The sequence below is a fragment of the Glycine soja genome, chromosome 11, assembly GCF_004193775.1.
Source record: "Glycine soja cultivar W05 chromosome 11, ASM419377v2, whole genome shotgun sequence".
Lineage (NCBI taxonomy): Eukaryota > Viridiplantae > Streptophyta > Magnoliopsida > Fabales > Fabaceae > Glycine > Glycine soja.
The window spans coordinates 2,956,958-2,973,556 of NC_041012.1; the positions used below are offsets into that span (position 1 = coordinate 2,956,958).

The 16,599-nt window shown below is 34.0% G+C and overlaps 1 protein-coding gene across 4 annotated transcripts; it reads right to left on the reverse strand.

Annotated features, from left to right (window-relative positions):
• Positions 1–21: 21 nt before the first annotated feature.
• Positions 22–15,407, reverse strand: LOC114374798. 4 transcript variants are annotated; one of them, XM_028332492.1, is made up of 23 exons: positions 15,201–15,407; positions 13,241–14,088; positions 12,584–12,699; positions 11,343–11,551; positions 10,665–10,784; positions 10,427–10,555; positions 10,179–10,304; positions 9,799–9,854; positions 9,586–9,685; positions 9,028–9,145; positions 8,677–8,886; positions 8,165–8,489; positions 7,793–7,886; positions 7,168–7,276; positions 6,819–7,084; positions 6,573–6,697; positions 5,540–5,774; positions 4,509–4,697; positions 4,133–4,416; positions 3,072–3,279; positions 2,751–2,990; positions 1,270–1,355; positions 22–546 (listed from the first exon to the last, which is right to left on the reverse strand). In XM_028332492.1, the coding sequence occupies exons 1-23, from the start codon at positions 15,201–15,203 to the stop codon at positions 387–389; spliced, it is 4,356 nt and encodes a 1,451-aa protein (XP_028188293.1). In that variant the 5' UTR covers positions 15,204–15,407; the 3' UTR covers positions 22–386. The 4 variants fall into 4 exon arrangements, 3 of the variants coding, with proteins under 3 accessions (XP_028188293.1, XP_028188292.1, XP_028188291.1); XM_028332491.1 differs by having other exon boundaries at positions 13,241–14,227; positions 15,201–15,380; XM_028332490.1 differs by having other exon boundaries at positions 13,241–14,233; positions 15,201–15,380.
• Between the last annotated feature and the right edge of the window lie 1,192 nt (positions 15,408–16,599).

Sequence of the window (16,599 nt, forward strand, 5' to 3'; positions counted from 1 at the left end):
ACAATGATGAGGCTTAATATATGTAAAACTCGTGTCATGCAAAATTTGCTTTAATTTATGATGAAATGCATAGACAAGAGTAAGTGGTGAAGCTTCAGTGGTATTAATCATGAGAAAGCGAACCCAAAAAATATATAAACTAAAAGACAATACTAGAAAGAGGTGTCTTCCGTGTAACTATTATACCTTGAAACTCTAGAGATTTTTTTTACAAAGAAGCGAAAAAGTGCAGAACTGTACTTCATTCTCCTGTACATCTCTGAATATATATATTCACACGGCAAGGCTCCTGCTCCACGCCGAAACGAAGCATCATTTTGAACTGTTGGATTTACCAAAAACTTAACATCCAGGTTCACATTTCTAATGCTTCTATTTCTTTTCTGTCATAAACCAGGTTCATGAGCCCAAAAAGCATCTGGATCCGGACAAAATAGAGAATAATCTTCCATTTCTAGATTCGCTATGTGCCAATTGACAAAACGGGCCTGTACAGACTTGAATAGAAAAAGGATGATAGGCAAAAGCCAGCATTTATCATCTTCCCTGCAAGAGAATGTTATGTATTAAGACTTGAAAATAATGAACACCAAAAGTTGTTAACCAAAAATAAATAAATAAACACCAACCACGGGATGAATCTCAGCAGTTGCCTTGAACTTGAGGGGATTCTTACTCTTATCAGGGGATAGCACAGCCCGTTAATCAAAAACTGAGTGAAAAGTACAGAGAAAACAGATGGAGGAATTTAATGATACTTCATTACTAGCACGTCAACATGGATTTATAAGCCAACCCAAAATTCCTCCAGCTTGCTTTCTCTGTACTTCTCTCTGCTGCCTTTGATTATTGAGTCACATTTCTCCTGCCATGTGATCCCCCTGTTCAAGAGTCAAGAGTAACAATTTTCTTGTGTTTGAGACAACTCCTTACATTCACCCGTCACAAAGACATTCCATTCCAGTTTGTAAATAGGTTCAATTTCTTAAAAAAACAACTGTTAAATTTGACAGAATATTTTTCTTCCTCAGACAACAAAACCTCCATGGAGAGAGGCAGTTTAATGATTAAGCATAATTTAACTGGCTGTCACGTTTAAATATGAAGTAAATCGTGATACTATAAGCATAAATATGATGTTATAATTATTCAGAGTTGATATTTTACTGAACCGCCACCGAAGTAAATTTAAACAAAAAAATGCAGGTTGTTTGTAATGTCATTGTTGTTTGAGATAAAATGCTGTCATTTAAATGTTGACAGCCTTACCTCTTAACATTACGTGTGCTTGCCTCATCAGGGTGGTAAAAGTGGGATAATGAATAATGAAGGAGACAACAAATAAAAGCCACTCCCTGCACATATGCACATACAGAAACAAATGTTAGATAAATCATAAAAATAATATATTTCAAATGGTTGCATAACTATATGTATCTTAAAAAGTTAAGAATTCAATATGCCCAGAATTCCATAACTGTCTTCCCTCAACCTACAATAGTATGTTACAAGGCCTTGCCAATTCTGCATTTCAAGGTAATTTCTAGGCATCATAGGGCTCTACTAATTTTCAGAAAAATAGAAGGCTTTAATGTTTAAGATGTAGAATGTATCATAATTCTGATATCCCCCCCTTAATCATGTAGTGGGAGGGTAGTATATTATCCCCTTTCAATGCTTAAACTGCTTTATGCAATTTTCTTTTACTACAAATGTGGTTTGTCTCAATCCTCCACAATAAACTTTTCATGGCAGATTTAATTAGTAAATATACGAGAAGAATTTTTGTATGGAACATTGCATAAACAAAAATAAATTTTAAATAATATATTTGGACTGAATATAGTGTTTTTCAAATAAAAGTTACTGTTGATACAAGCCTCATTAGCAAGTTTTTTTTTTATCAGCAAAAGTAGATATATATATATATATATATATATATATATATATATATATGAATAGATAAAGTACCAGAGGTACTCAGTACAATGGAGAAGAGGCCATACAAATGGTTCCGTAGACAGACAAACATAGTCTGAAAAGGAACCAAACTATGACTCAGAATGAAATGTACATCTGCTGATAATCCTATATATGCTACCCCCTGCTACTGTAAGAAGCTCTGTCTAAGGTTACTTGACCAATGGTTAAAGTGGATTGAGAAATCTTTCTCCGCACTTCTGATCCAAGTCCATAGTAGAAACACTGCATCCTCAAACAATTTATTGCCATTGAAGGTTGCATTGGAGAATAGTATTCTGTTGCTGATAATCCTATTTATGCCTCATTAGCAAGTTTGATATTTTTTAGCAAGTCATTGCCTTTTTTTTTGTACAAGTCATTGCCTTTTAGTCACTAGAGCTTTTTGATATGTTTTAACTATATCTTTCAGTAATTACCGATTTACAATGTTTATCTCTGCATTTATACTGCAGGTTGCTCGCTACAAAGCCAATTGAGATAGTTTACAGTCAAGGTTGAAAAAGAAATTTTGGCAATTCCAAACTATTTTGGACTGCTTTTTCCCCCATTCTTCTAGAATTAGAATAACCACATTAAAGCTATGCATCATAAGCATGATGGGGCAATTTGCTACAAGCAACTCATCATGAAATCCTTATTATAAAACTAAGTTTTTTAAGGTCCAATAACCTAAACATATTATAATTGCAAGCGAAGGCATGTTTTCCACTGTTTTACAATTACACGACAGTTATACTAAATGGTATCACAATATAGACAAAACTTACAATATTAGATAAAGAAGTAGCATTCCACAGTGCATATACTCGAGAAAGTGAAGCTCTACTAGGTTCTTTACTGAATAATGCATTCAGACCAGCAGGAAATGGAGAAAGTAGAGAGAGAGGAAGAATTAGTAGAACAGAAAGAAAAGCCGCAAGAGCAATCCAGTAGAACTGAAGCAACATGAGGAGAGTGACAGAAAGATCTGCTAAAAGCATCAAAGTAATCAGTAACTGTACAGTGTCCTGAAACAAAGATGTCATATATTAGACAATGTTCAATTTATAGTTGTGGAGAGGTGAAGCACCTAAAAATAATTTAACTACCTGACGACCAACAGGTCTAGTATTGCACAACAGTAGAGAAAGTGGGAATAGAAAGTCCCTTCTAAAGTCCAATGATTTTAAGGTAGCATCATTTACTAGGCCACCATTAATTCCTCCAGTTATCCTTTTAAGAGATAATGAATTGCTCATGTATGGCCAACTATGCTGCAGCTGCTTAACATTCTTTCTTCCATGTGCCACATTTTTCCTGTTATAAATAATAAATAAAAAACTTTTCAGCCTAATACACAAGTGGGATTTAAAAACAAAGTCTGTACTAATCTTCGTCTAGGAGGAATTAAACAATATCAAGGAACCATGCAACTTGAAGGCTAAAAGCAAAGAATTAGTAAAGGTTTTGCACCCCAAATATGTCCCCTGATGAGAGAATCTGCTAGCATTAAAAGTGACAATGCATAAGCACATCATACATTGTGCTGGATCTCAATATCAACTTAATCTGGGGAAGAAAGAATCCTCTCTAAACACTCATTTGTATCATATCAAAGAAGAATTTTGTATTTTTTCCTAATCCACCTAATCTAATCAGATCAATTTTATAAAACCAAGTATTATGAGTCATCATTACTATCATAAGGAGTAGCAACAGTCATGAACAACATTGGGTTTAACTGTTTTGTGAACAATTACCTGTTTGGTTTAAGAATGTATTTTCTGTTTACTAATAGTTACTAAAATTTCACCTTTTTCCCATTTCCAGAGATTTGTACAAAAAATGGTGAAAACCACAATAACAGCGAAAACAAGGTAGAATATTAGTTATCATTATTGGAAACAGAAAATGAAAACAAAACATTTCTTAAACTGATTTCCCAATATTTGAGTAGGCACCATGTTCTTTCCAACAATATTTCCCACACGAAACCCATTTACTAACATTCAATTTGATGTTATTTAGATTCAATTGGCACTATCAATTCTCTAATAGGACAAAATAAAATGATTGTTACCCTTCCCTGCCATGTTGTTAATTGGATTAATCAGAAGAAAACAAGTCTATGGTCTGCATGTATACAGCATTTGTCAGGATCATAAATTACCTCAAATATTCATCTGTGCCAACCAAAGTATCAGACTGGTGCAAATCAAGAAGGGAATAATCCCCAACTGCTACCACGATACCAAGCTGATAGTAACCAGAAGCTGTTGCTTGGAACCATCCAAGCTCAATTTTAACTCCATGAAACTCAAGTTGGGGGTTTGCATGGCTATTTATCCAATCAACAACAGGACCTAGTGCAGTACGAATTGATCCATGCCTTACAGTCCTTAACTGAGCATTCAGTCCAGCTACCAAGCGATTCCAAACAGTTGCCGGGACATGCTGTGGATATCAAGTTTGGGATTAGTATGTCAGCTATGTATAGAGAACATAATTGACTAAATCTTCACAACATTAACAATGAATCAAGATACCTGACCAAGGAGGTTGGTCAACAGTGTATCATTGTGAAGATTATAAGGTGCCATGTAGCTCCCATCCCCACCAAAAATTATGCACATGGGAAATCTCTTCTGTATAATTGATACAATGTCTAATCGCTTCTCATCACCACCAAGAAAAAAATCAATGTATGCTACCATTAAATCCGGAGTTGCCCCAACCTGCATCATTTGTTTCTTAAATTAAAGAGATTAAAAAAAATGACTGCATTATTTAACACTGTGGAAACCTCTATTGAAAGGTCTTACATTCTAATACAAGCCAGGGAAACAAAAAAGTTGCAAATTAACATGTATATATGTTATATGTTTATGTAACAAGCATAAATAAAATTAATACTAATGTTTTAAATCACATTGTTTTGCTTTTCTGGGCAAATGAAGGAATGCAATCTGATAAACATAACATCTTCTGAACATATAGCCATGTCGTAACTTGCCAGATGAATAAAAAGCACCTATTGCTTCTAAGAAATCCAAATAGTCCCTGAGAAATAACCAAATAAAGAAACTTCCACATATTTATAGTACTAATCAAAACACAATTCTTATGATTAGAAGCTGAAACATTTTATGATTAGAAAATAGAATTAAGGGTGAGTACAATACATTGGCTCAAATTTCTATTATTGCACTTCTATGGTTCTTGGGCTAAAAAAATACACCATTTGGATATTTTTATATCAATTATGGAGTATTTTAGTATATTCCTTAATTTTTTTAATTCTCTTTTGGGCAGACCAGGTCTTTGGCTATATTATCTGGCTTGGATTGTTCTTTAGAAGTGTCTCTTAATTAAGTAGGAAGCCCTAACTGGATGCAAATCACCACCCTTATTGCCCCTAAGAAAATCCTAATTTTTATGTTTAAAGCCTAAGGCTACTACTTCTATACATCAGTATTCCATGTGTCTTCCTATAACAGGAATAATTATATTAATAAAAGTAACTAACAAGGACTTTATGGAAATTACTCCATCATGTTAAATGCTTTGCAAGTCAAACCTTCATCCCTTTGTACAAAGCTCGTGATCGACAGGAACGTAGACAAGAATGGTCATATTCAGACTTGACATATTCCTGAAGGCAACTAATTTTGACTCTCCTTCGCCAATGCTTCCAGGACCAAGCACAAGGATATGCAACAACTGAAAGTATACTGTGCACTGATCCCTCCCACCAATCATATGCAGCAACCGAGTTGATTTCATCAATAAATCTATTAAAAGCATCCTCATACCTGCATCACAGTTAGGATTAAATCTAACTTAAAATCACAATTATTGTTAGAGAAGTAATATAAAGCCAGTCATGTGTTTTCACCTAACAGCTTAAGCTTTTGGGATAGTAGATTAATGACACAGTCCTAAAAGTTTATGCTAATGGTGAAGACATATAAATGGTCTTATCTTACATCCCTAGATAATTTTTATATCAAACAATTATGGCATATAGTAATATGATGCTAGATTAGAATACTAACTGGATTTCTTTATCTTTGCCTTATACACAAATGCTTGATGTAGAATTTTTATTACCAAATACCAAGACCTTTTTTTCCTATTAGGAGAGGAAAAGCATTTTGATGCTAGATTAGATGTGATTTTCAGTTACACCAAATATTGATGATTTTCAGTTAACAAGTAGGTGTGATTTTCAGTTACATAAAAGATTAATGATTGATATCAATATAAACAGATAGTTAACAAGTACCTATGGTTTTTCAGTAACACTGAAGATTGATGATTTAAGCTAAAATAATAAGTTTCCAGTATTTATCAATGCACAGCCCCACATTTTTTTTTATCAGCAAAAAAAAAAAAAAAAATATATATATATATATATATATAATTGAAGTACCAGAGGTACTTAATACATGGGTAGTGAAGCCATACAAATGGTTCCATAGTCAGACAGAACAGTCTGAATAGGAACCAGACTATGACTACATATGAAATGCACAGCCCCACATATAACGCAATATGACATCAGGATCCATGACATACACATGAATAATTGAATATGGAGTTTCTCTTACACAATCTCAATTATAGCATGGGGAGGTGAGTAAGGAAGATGCCAGGGTTCTCTAAAAGTATTAGGACCCATAAAGTACATTCTGTGTACATGACTTTGAGTCTCTTCAGCTCTAGCTCCACGGACCTAGTTTTCAAACAACAAAGATATAATGCATCAAATAGTTTCAGAGATAATATGTTAAGGCTCAATTAATGCTTCAGAAAGAACTAATTAAACAGTGGAAATTTTCTTATCAGAATAGTACCTCAGAAAGAGAAAGAAGATACGGGAAGCGGTGATGATTATGGTGTTCAATTGAACTTGAACTACGATATGAACCAGAACCGGTCAACTTGTTTCTCAAAGTACTTAGTAGCAGAGCCACAAGCAATAAAATGAATGACAACAATACTGAAAATGGCCAGGGACCCCCAAATGTATAAATGAGCTCCTCTAGAGGTGTATAGCAATTAGGCATTCGATATTTGTCTGATATACATTTATATGGACAAGTCCGTCTTGTAACACCCCCTGCAATGAAAAGAGCCATCCAAAAAATTTGAGATAGAACATAATGTTAGGCATGCAAAGCCAACTAATATCATCAAAGATACCTCGTTTATATATGAAATTTGCACGATTTGGAAGAAGATCAAGAGGACAAGGAATGCAAAGGTGTTCATCAGAACCATCAACATCTTTGTAAGTACCAATAGGACATTCCTGTAAAATCAATTGCACAGTTTAATAAATTTTCAGAAAGCATAAATCCAGAGAAGGTGCAAGAATTATTAGATTTGTGATAGAAGTGGTTCAGAATCTAAAGGAAAGAATAACTTTTTATAGATGAACGATAAATCTCAATGTTGTGCCAGCGTGGTGGCAGTAAAGAGGGTAGCAAGAGAGTAATTCGGTCTTAGGGGGTGTAGCTGTGTAAGGGCTGAGTGATGATGGTGAGATGTAGGCTGGGATTGGCTAGGACCTCAAGGAGAGACTTGGCACTCTCTAATTACCTAGTCTGATTTTCTTACCTGTTCTGTATTTATTTCATTGTGCAGATTCAAGGCTTTGTTATAACCTTGATACATGCCAGAAATCTGCTGCACTACAGTGAATTTTCATCTCTGATCTATATATTTCTGATGCCTAACATTTATCATAGCATATCTCTAACATTCTGAGCAAATCCAAGAATAAGAAGAAACAAAAAGGAAAAAACAAAAACCTAATGGAGCAAACCTCGCAGAAAATTCCATAAAGGCCTTTAGGGCATGCTTTCCCAGTTATAGTTCCCTCCTGTCCATGATGGCCATCATTGTCCCCAGCACCTCCACTGTTTAAAATAATGAAGAAAGAGATGCTGTTTCTCAGCAAAATTTAATTGAAGAAAATGTACACTGCCATTTTACCATGATAGCGATTAAATTATTTACAATGATCATGTTTCAACTTTCAAGTTCCTTAAAAGTGGCCTCAATTTGGTCCTCCGAAAATTATGAGTTGCCACATTAGTCTTCTGACTATGGAAATAGTATGTGGCCCAAGCAAAAACAGTAATAATCTTTTGTGTTCCAATTCTAAAGCCGTTAGCAGAGACATGATTATGCACACCTGTTATTCACGGTGCCAGTAATACTTGCAACAGGAACATATTCTTCCTCCATACCAATCTTTGACCAATGGAAATGAATTCGACCTCCACCTCCACCACCACCACCAACTGGACCACCATTGCCCCCAACAACAGATAAGGATGAATTCTCCAAGAGCCTAAGTTCTTGAAGGAAAAGAAGGACTGTTCCACCAGAACCTCCGCCAAGACCCCCAACCAAAGAACCATCACCGCTTTTTATTGATTTGCTAAAGCTTTCACCATCAGCCCTCAAGGATCCATAAAGGTCTAGTCTCAAAAGTGGCCACTGAATGGATCCCATCACTAGCCAAAATCAAACAAAAATTACAGTGATCAGAGAATATCATAAAAATGTAGATATTTTCCTTCATATAATGAATAGAGATATAGCATTTGCAGACATCTGCATCCATGTTTAATAGCCAGAAATAAACTTGGGAGTATCCTTTACATGAAATATATAAAGTCAAATGTGTTTAAAACTAATTACCAATCATTCCGCCTCCAACAACATGCCCATATGACTCATTAGGACCCTCAGTTCCACTTCCTAATTCACATGGAAGAATAGCATTTCCATATTCATTACCACCAATACTCTCTCTCCCATTGAAATATCCAGACCCTCCTTTTCCACCATGTCCAGCACCACCACCAGCTCCATTCAAAAAGTTTCCCTTACCAATACCTTCAGTGCAACCTGAAAGAGGTCCCTATCTAATCAAAATCTCAATACTATACTTTTGTGGTAATTAGCATTTTTACTAGCAAGGTAAGCTCGGAAGAACAGAAAGTATAAAAAAAACAATAAAAAATTAGGTTTCTTAAACATTTTAATTACCTAATTCGGATGCAGTAATCATACCATCGGTATCAACAATCACAGTTCTTGCCCTGTGAATGTGAATTATGCTTCCCTTCATAATGCCATTTACAAGAAGATCCTCAACACGGCAAATCTGCAAAAACTCATAAGAAAATAAGAATCCACCATAATGTTCAACTTGAACAGCAATATTTTGTTGTTCTTATGTAGACCCAATCACAAAACAATGTCCAACAAAAGAAGTTGATTGAATTAGAAATGATGGTGGCAATGATAGAAAGATGTTATTTCATGTCATAAGACTCAACCACATTAAAGATACACAAACATATGTACCAAAACAAATGCAAATGTAGCATTTTAACATGACTAAAACCAATATTGTGTACCAAAACAAATTCATTTTTCAGAAATTATATAATTGGTATTGCATTAAATGCAACAAAGGTGGGGGGTTAAAAATTGGTTCCAACTTAATTCCAAGAGCGCAAAAAAATAAGACAAGAAATTCACCTTTTTTTTAAATGAAATACAGCTAAAATATCACATTTCCTATTACTTAACAAATCTTACTTGAAGTGAGAAGGAGAGTGTATAGTTGACATGACAATCGTCAGGTGGAGTTATCAAATCTATTGGGCATCTCTGTGTGTCGCAAAGATGTTTTGTCACCCTACAAAAATTATTAAAAAAAACAATAAAATGGATTAAGTTTAGAGTTTCCAAATAGGCCATATGGAAATTGTTTTAAGTCAAGCAATGTGACTAGAAAGCAGTCATACTTACGTGCCTCTGCTAGCATCATCATCTAAAGGAGCTTGAAGTAAGGAACCTGGACCAACCTGTCACAAGAGGAGCACTGTCAATTAAAATGCTGCACCCAAATGCAACTTCAAAGGGGGTAGGGAATTGAGATATTACGTAGATTATAATGATATCCCGGGAGATATGATACAGATTTGATTTACTAGACTTTTTTCCTATTTATATTTGTATTTATGTAGATAGCCTATTTTTAAGAGATCTGTTGTACATACATTATTCAATCAACTTTTTGATATTAGCATCCCTTGCATAAGGGAGAGCCCTGAAAATCATTTAAAACTCTTGTAACCACTTCAAAAAATATAAAAACAACAAAATCCCTGGTAAAGATAATTGCTTACAGTTACATTATAGAAGAGAGACAAGGATAGTCGCTGGCCTTTGATTGCATCACCGTCACCAGTCAATTGTAGTAGTCCTTGACCATATAAAGCCAAGTTTGTATTTGAACTAACGACAGAATTTTGCTACAAAGGCAAAAAATCACTATCACAATGGAAGTTCCAACCAACCAAGAACAAAATATGGTTATAGGTTCTATAACCAAGAATGCTGCACAACTTTGAATAAAGAATAAAAAACATCATACCCTCAAAACAGCCAGATTTCTCACTTCAAGTACAGAAGCAGTCACAACAGTACTTTCACCACCATCAATTTGAATTGTCGAGTCCCACATTAGTAACATTTTAACAGAAACTCTAAATGCACCAAAAACCTTCATATAATAAAGGTAAAATTGTTAAGTTACAAGTTGATACTACAACTCAAAGAAATAGTAGTTCAAAATAAGTGACAGAAAAACACTTTGAGTCACAATCTAGTACCTTTATAATAGAATCACTCAATAAAAGCTCTTCTGCAACAAGCTCAAACTCAGAAATTGGATAATCAGACAACCCAAAGATTAAGCTTCCACCACTGTATACACTAATTTGGCCTCTTACCTTCATAATTAAAGAAGTCAAACAAATATCAAACATTTGGCTCCAATGGTTAAACATTGCAATGATTAATAAAGAAAAATATAAAATATACCAATGAAATTGTTTTTGAAAGCAAAACAAAAAGTAAAATTACAAAAGGCAACAAAACAGTATAAAGGCAACAATTAAAATACTTGAAAAGATTATTTGAGAATTTTAGAGGAATTTTATGATTACAAGATAATAAAAATGCTACTTCCCATGTACATGCATGATATATCCTATTTACAAGAATCCACTATTTCCTAGGAATATGAATGATTCAAGGAACTAGAAAATAATTACTGATATTTACACCAATTTGTAATACCAAAAGAAGCAGACTTACAAAAACAGATAATGGATTCTATAAATGTTTGAACAATAAAATGCTTCAGCACATCAAAACTGTTATAAAGGTAGTTCTGTATCACATAAAGAATTTTCTGAAACATAGGTAATACTAAAATAAAATTATAAAATGGTGACTCCATGATCATGTGTGGTTTGGTATAGTACATAACGTGTATAATTAGCTACCTGAACTCTGGACCACACAAGCGGAACCAAAACTTTCGCGTTATTTTCCACATAAACATTTGACCATAAAGGGCTGGTTGAGAAATCAAGCAAAGGAGTCTCAGTTTCTGTTGTGACATTGTCATTGCTAACTTTTAAACTTAGTAAATGTGCATTGAAATATGTGCCAGCAGCTCCAGAATTCTCAGGACAGCCAATACTCAAACCTCCTGTCACAACAAATGCATATATTGTGTATAAGATCCTTCTTGCTATCCAGATTAAGAAAAGCACCCCTGCATGTTACTTGATTTGAAAAAATTGAAGATACAACTACAACAATGTCAAGCAATTTTTTTTATTAAAACAACAAATCTAAAATTATCAAATGCATAGTCTCAACACCACCAAAAAATTTAGACTCAGTGTAATCAGAAACGTTAACCCCCTCCCTTTTGCACAGATGTTAGCATCATCCTCTTTTCACAAAGATAAAGAAAAAGTGCTTTAAATTAACAACAAAACAAACCATTAAGCAAGCTCATCCTATTTGGTAAACTACCTATGTGGTTTTCCCCTCACTCATTTTAACTTATGCTATTCATCCATATTATCCCCGCTGCTTCATCTCACAATGCAGAAGAAATTGATAAATTGGGAACACTGGATTATTCACCACTTCAAAAATTCTGAAAGAGTTAAGCTTGCAAAAGATGGGAGAAACTTCAAGCTTAACAAAGGATCATCATTGTGACAATTAGAAGGCAATCAAATAAAAATGAACTCTAATCAGGAATAATTATGGACAGCTTTCAGAATCTAAATCAGCAGAACAACCTTCCAGAAAAAACTTCAAAATTCCATTGAAAACCTGAGAAGTTGAAAGATTTCCTTTGCTGAATTGGTTCTGGACACCATCCTTATAAGTAATAACAAAAACATGACAAGTTTCTTGATTAAAAGTGAAAGCTTTCCTTTTCAACCATTCATATATCAGAAACTGTAGCCAGTGGCTGTGGGTAAGTTAGTATTACATCACTCTTTTTTCCTTTATAAGAGAAGGTGTCAAATCCTTATCTATGATCGTTTTTAACTAAAAAAAATGGTTTTTGCTTATGCTCACATTGAAAACTGAAAACCTTTAAAGAATATGCTAATTTTTGGTATTTTGATTCACATAGATTAAGCTACTGTAGAGTAAAAGATCAAGCAGGAGGCATCATTGGTTTAACTGCCATGTACAGGAGTGTATCAGAACTAACCATGAACAGTAATGTTAAAATCTTCTTGTATGCTGTAACAATCAAGTGATATTCTTCCTCCACCTCCTCCACCCCATCCCATTCCACCAGCAGCATTGATGATACCATATCCCTTCCTACACTCAACCGAAAAATGAAGTTGAAAAGAAAAGTTACAAGCACAATTCACTGGATAATATGTATTAGTTCCATACAAAACCTTCAATGTACACATGGCACTTTTAAAAACTAGAAACAACTCAAAAACCTTCAACTTCAACAAAGGCAAGACATTTCCAAAAACATCCACATTCTTCAAAAGAAAGAGTATACTACCACTGCAATGGTAAATGAGCATGGGACAAATGCCAAAGCAGATCCATGTAAACAGAAAGTATGCCACCATCAACAAAAGCCATAATTCTCTGCCAGTAATATCATTAAAAAAATCTACGAACATTTGCTATTTTCTCATCATCTAATCTTCAAAACCATTTAATATGTAATAAAACCATTAGTTATAATGCTGTAACTGCTAATAGAAGTGACGTAATATGACAAAAAAAAACTGCATTTCACTCTTCAAATAATAGCTACAGGCACCCTTAACAGTCATTTAGAAGCCATCATATGAAAAGAAGGTATAAGTTCACAGACTACCAAGTAGATCATACTCACAGCTTTACGGCATGAACCAATATACTTCCACCAGAGCCCCCTCCCCCATCAGACCCCCCATCTCCTCCTTTTGCAGTAATAGATCCGTTTACATATAAATTGTCTTTCACTAGAAGCTTAACACGCCCCCCACCATTCCCTCCGTATTTCTTTTTAGTAGATTTTCCACCACCCTTGCTCCCGTAACTCCATGGTTCAGACAATGTAGACCAAGCATAAACATCACCACCCCAGTTTGTCTTGTTATTTTTTAAACAAGATGCACCACGCCCACCATGCCCTCCACCAGCTCCATCGTCGCCAACAGGTGTGCCACTAGTTTGGGAAGGTGGTGACCCTCCTAAAGATGATGAGTCTATATAAGAATTGTATTCCATTGTCAGATTGGCTGCAGATAAAACCACAGAACCAGCAACAATAGATGCATTTTGACCAAGTTTAATGTTGCCGGATACATTGACTGTTATCATGCAGCCTTCCACGGGACATAAAAGTGACACATCAGAGAGTATCTCCAGGTTTCCAACACCATAAATGTAAATATCAGATTTTAAATAATGAGTTGAGCTTAGCAAGCATGTGGTATTAAAAGATCCTACACCTTCCAAGTCCTCACAAGAGACTGACTCATTCAACGGGAATGACGAAGTTGATGTTTCAACAAATGCCGAATCATAGGGTTGAGAATCATATCCCACAAGTGACCCAGAATAACCCAACCAGTTTTCTAAGCCAGTACTCCTATTCAAGTGATGTCCTGAACTAAGAGAAATACAAGATATATGAAGATATCCGAGAAGAATGCAGCACCAGAGGTTCCAATGCATTACCACAAAGTGCATCACCACCTATGCCAATTATATATCAGTAGAAATCAGAATAAATGTATAGTTTCAATCAGCTCGGTGGAAAGTATCAAGAAATTTATTTCTGAAAGCTAGCTCCATAGGGATTGGTCCTCAAGGAAGCCACTTTTATACATTTATTCTGCAACTAAATACAAAGGAAATATCAAAAACTAAGAAAACCAAGAAAGCATTGTTGTAAGTTGTTATAGTTTGACATTGATTAAAAAAATGTATGCAGGTGTACACACACAGACACAGAAAAAGGGAGAGAGGGAGAGAGAGAGAGGTGATACTCATCAATTTGATAGTTCCCCTAAGATGCATAAAATGCAAAAAAGGACAATATATTAGTATATATACACCAATAAACAACAATAGTGACTAAAACCTAAATTAACCATTGTAGCCATTGTAAATTCCTGAACACCTTATGTCATGTTGGGCATCACATTGCTGGAATAAATACTATAACATAGGTGCAATGAAATACTTCAGATTGCACTATTTCTGTAAGAAAAATATGTTTCCAAGTATGACCAACAACATCAGTCATCAGCATCAATTAAGAATAAAACACACTATACAATTTTTTTACAAAACGCTCTACACTTTGTTAACGTCTGATATGGAATATAATTTCTATAGGAATATAAAAGTGAAAATCATCGGCAACATATATTCGCAAAGCCTTTTGTTACACAAACATATGCATATTCTGACAACCTTGCGTCTCGTTTTTCAAGGCAATAATATTTTCTTAGCTTGCACACTTTCCTTTACTCCCCAATCCCCTTAATTCCAACGAATTATGCACAATCCATTCAATCGATGTAATAAACCCACCGCAGTGAAATTCAGCTCCACTGATCACACTACAGAAACTCGATCACGAATCCATTCACCAAAAAACAAGTTCTCAAACATTGAAAACTCAAGAAATGCTATACGAAATAAGTAAAAAGTGAAAGGAAAAAAAAGCACAAAACCTAGTAATCACTAATCAAGAGCGATGCAAAAATTAAAATGACGAAAGAGGCACAGGTGGAAGAATCAGAAATGAAAAGACGAAATAGCGGAAGAAGTGATGTAGTGGGAAATTGGAGTGAACTAACCATAAGGGGGGAAGAAGTGAAAAAATGCACTGAATCTTCGAAGGTTGAATTATTATGGTAACAGTTGTTGGTCGTGAGTTTGGGTGCATCACTTTCTCTTTTGCTTTTACTTTTCTTGTTTTTCGTAATTAATTGATTTACGAGCTGGCTGGCAATAGAGAGACAAATGAGAAAGAGGGTCTGTACGAGTCCAAGCCACGTTACTAATTTCCAGATTAAATATTAAATACATGATTGGTAAAATTAATTTCTACAACAACCCATTTCAACGTGTCACTAAACCAAGTATCGTTTATGGCCAAAAAAGTTTCGTCCAATTCGTCTCGTCGGTGAAAGAAATTATTGATCACGAAGCTTCCCATAAAAGAAAATTTGCAATCAGCTTTGTTGATATATTTTAAATTTTACTCCTAAATAACTTTTTCTTTTTTGTGAAACTCCTAAGTCCTAAATAACTAGTATGTGCTACTGCAAGTCATTAACAAAATGAAAAGCAAAAACAATTATTATATCTTCGATTTTCTTTCCAATGCAACCAATAAAATATTACACGAGCTTTCAACGAAGGATGCAGCAGCCAGCAGGTGAATTAGATAATGTTTAACTCGATTTCTTTCGACGTCTCCTTCTTCTTAAAAATAATTTTTTTTATATTTTTGTTTCATTAAAAAGTTGTTGTTTGTATTGTTTATTAATTATCCATAGTTGTGTCTGTCCTTACTTTTTCCCTATAATAAGGAGGGAAAATTCCATAAATAACTTAGTCGAATGTTGCATTAAAAAGAAATAAGAAAAAAATACTTCCCAAAGAAAATACATGTGGAAAACCAATAAATAAATAAATATTTTTTATCAGAATAAATAAATAATTTAAGACACTGGTTAACGGAATATCATATTGTTGAATAATTAATTGATATCGAAGATTGAATCATATTAATTGGTATATGAAATTTTATTCAGCGTTATGCTTAAAGAATGTCACTTCCTTAAATATTGGTATATGAAATTTATTTTCGAGTGGTAATGGATATGGTTTTTTAAAGTAAGGTGTTAAATTTGAGTATTATTGATGTGAAAAATGTGATTTAAAGGAAATTTTTTTATTTAGTTAGATTTTTCAATAAATATTAATTATGAACAAAATTAATAAATATTTTATTTTTAATAAAATGTCACTTCAAATATTTTGTGAGCTGTGTCGACCAATTCTAACGCTTTAGGCAAAATTTACGAGTCTATATTTTATTATTTTATTTTGCTAAAATATAATTATTTTTTTATTTTTTTAAATATGTGATTTTAGTTCTTCTATTTTTTAATTGAAATTTTTATTATTTATTTTTTAAAACTTGATGTTTTTAGTTCTTATATCTAAATTATTAATCATATGATAGAA

What these genes read in the sequence shown, in the direction of transcription:
- LOC114374798 (XM_028332492.1), bottom strand. An exon ending in CATGCTATAATTGAGATTGT is followed by an intron (nt 5,775 to 6,572) that starts GTAAGAGAAACT and finishes ACTGTGATGCAG; the next exon opens with GTATGAGGATGCTTTTAATA. An exon ending in CTACTTCTTTATCTAATATT is followed by an intron (nt 1,356 to 2,750) that starts GTAAGTTTTGTC and finishes GCATATGTGCAG; the next exon opens with GGAGTGGCTTTTATTTGTTG.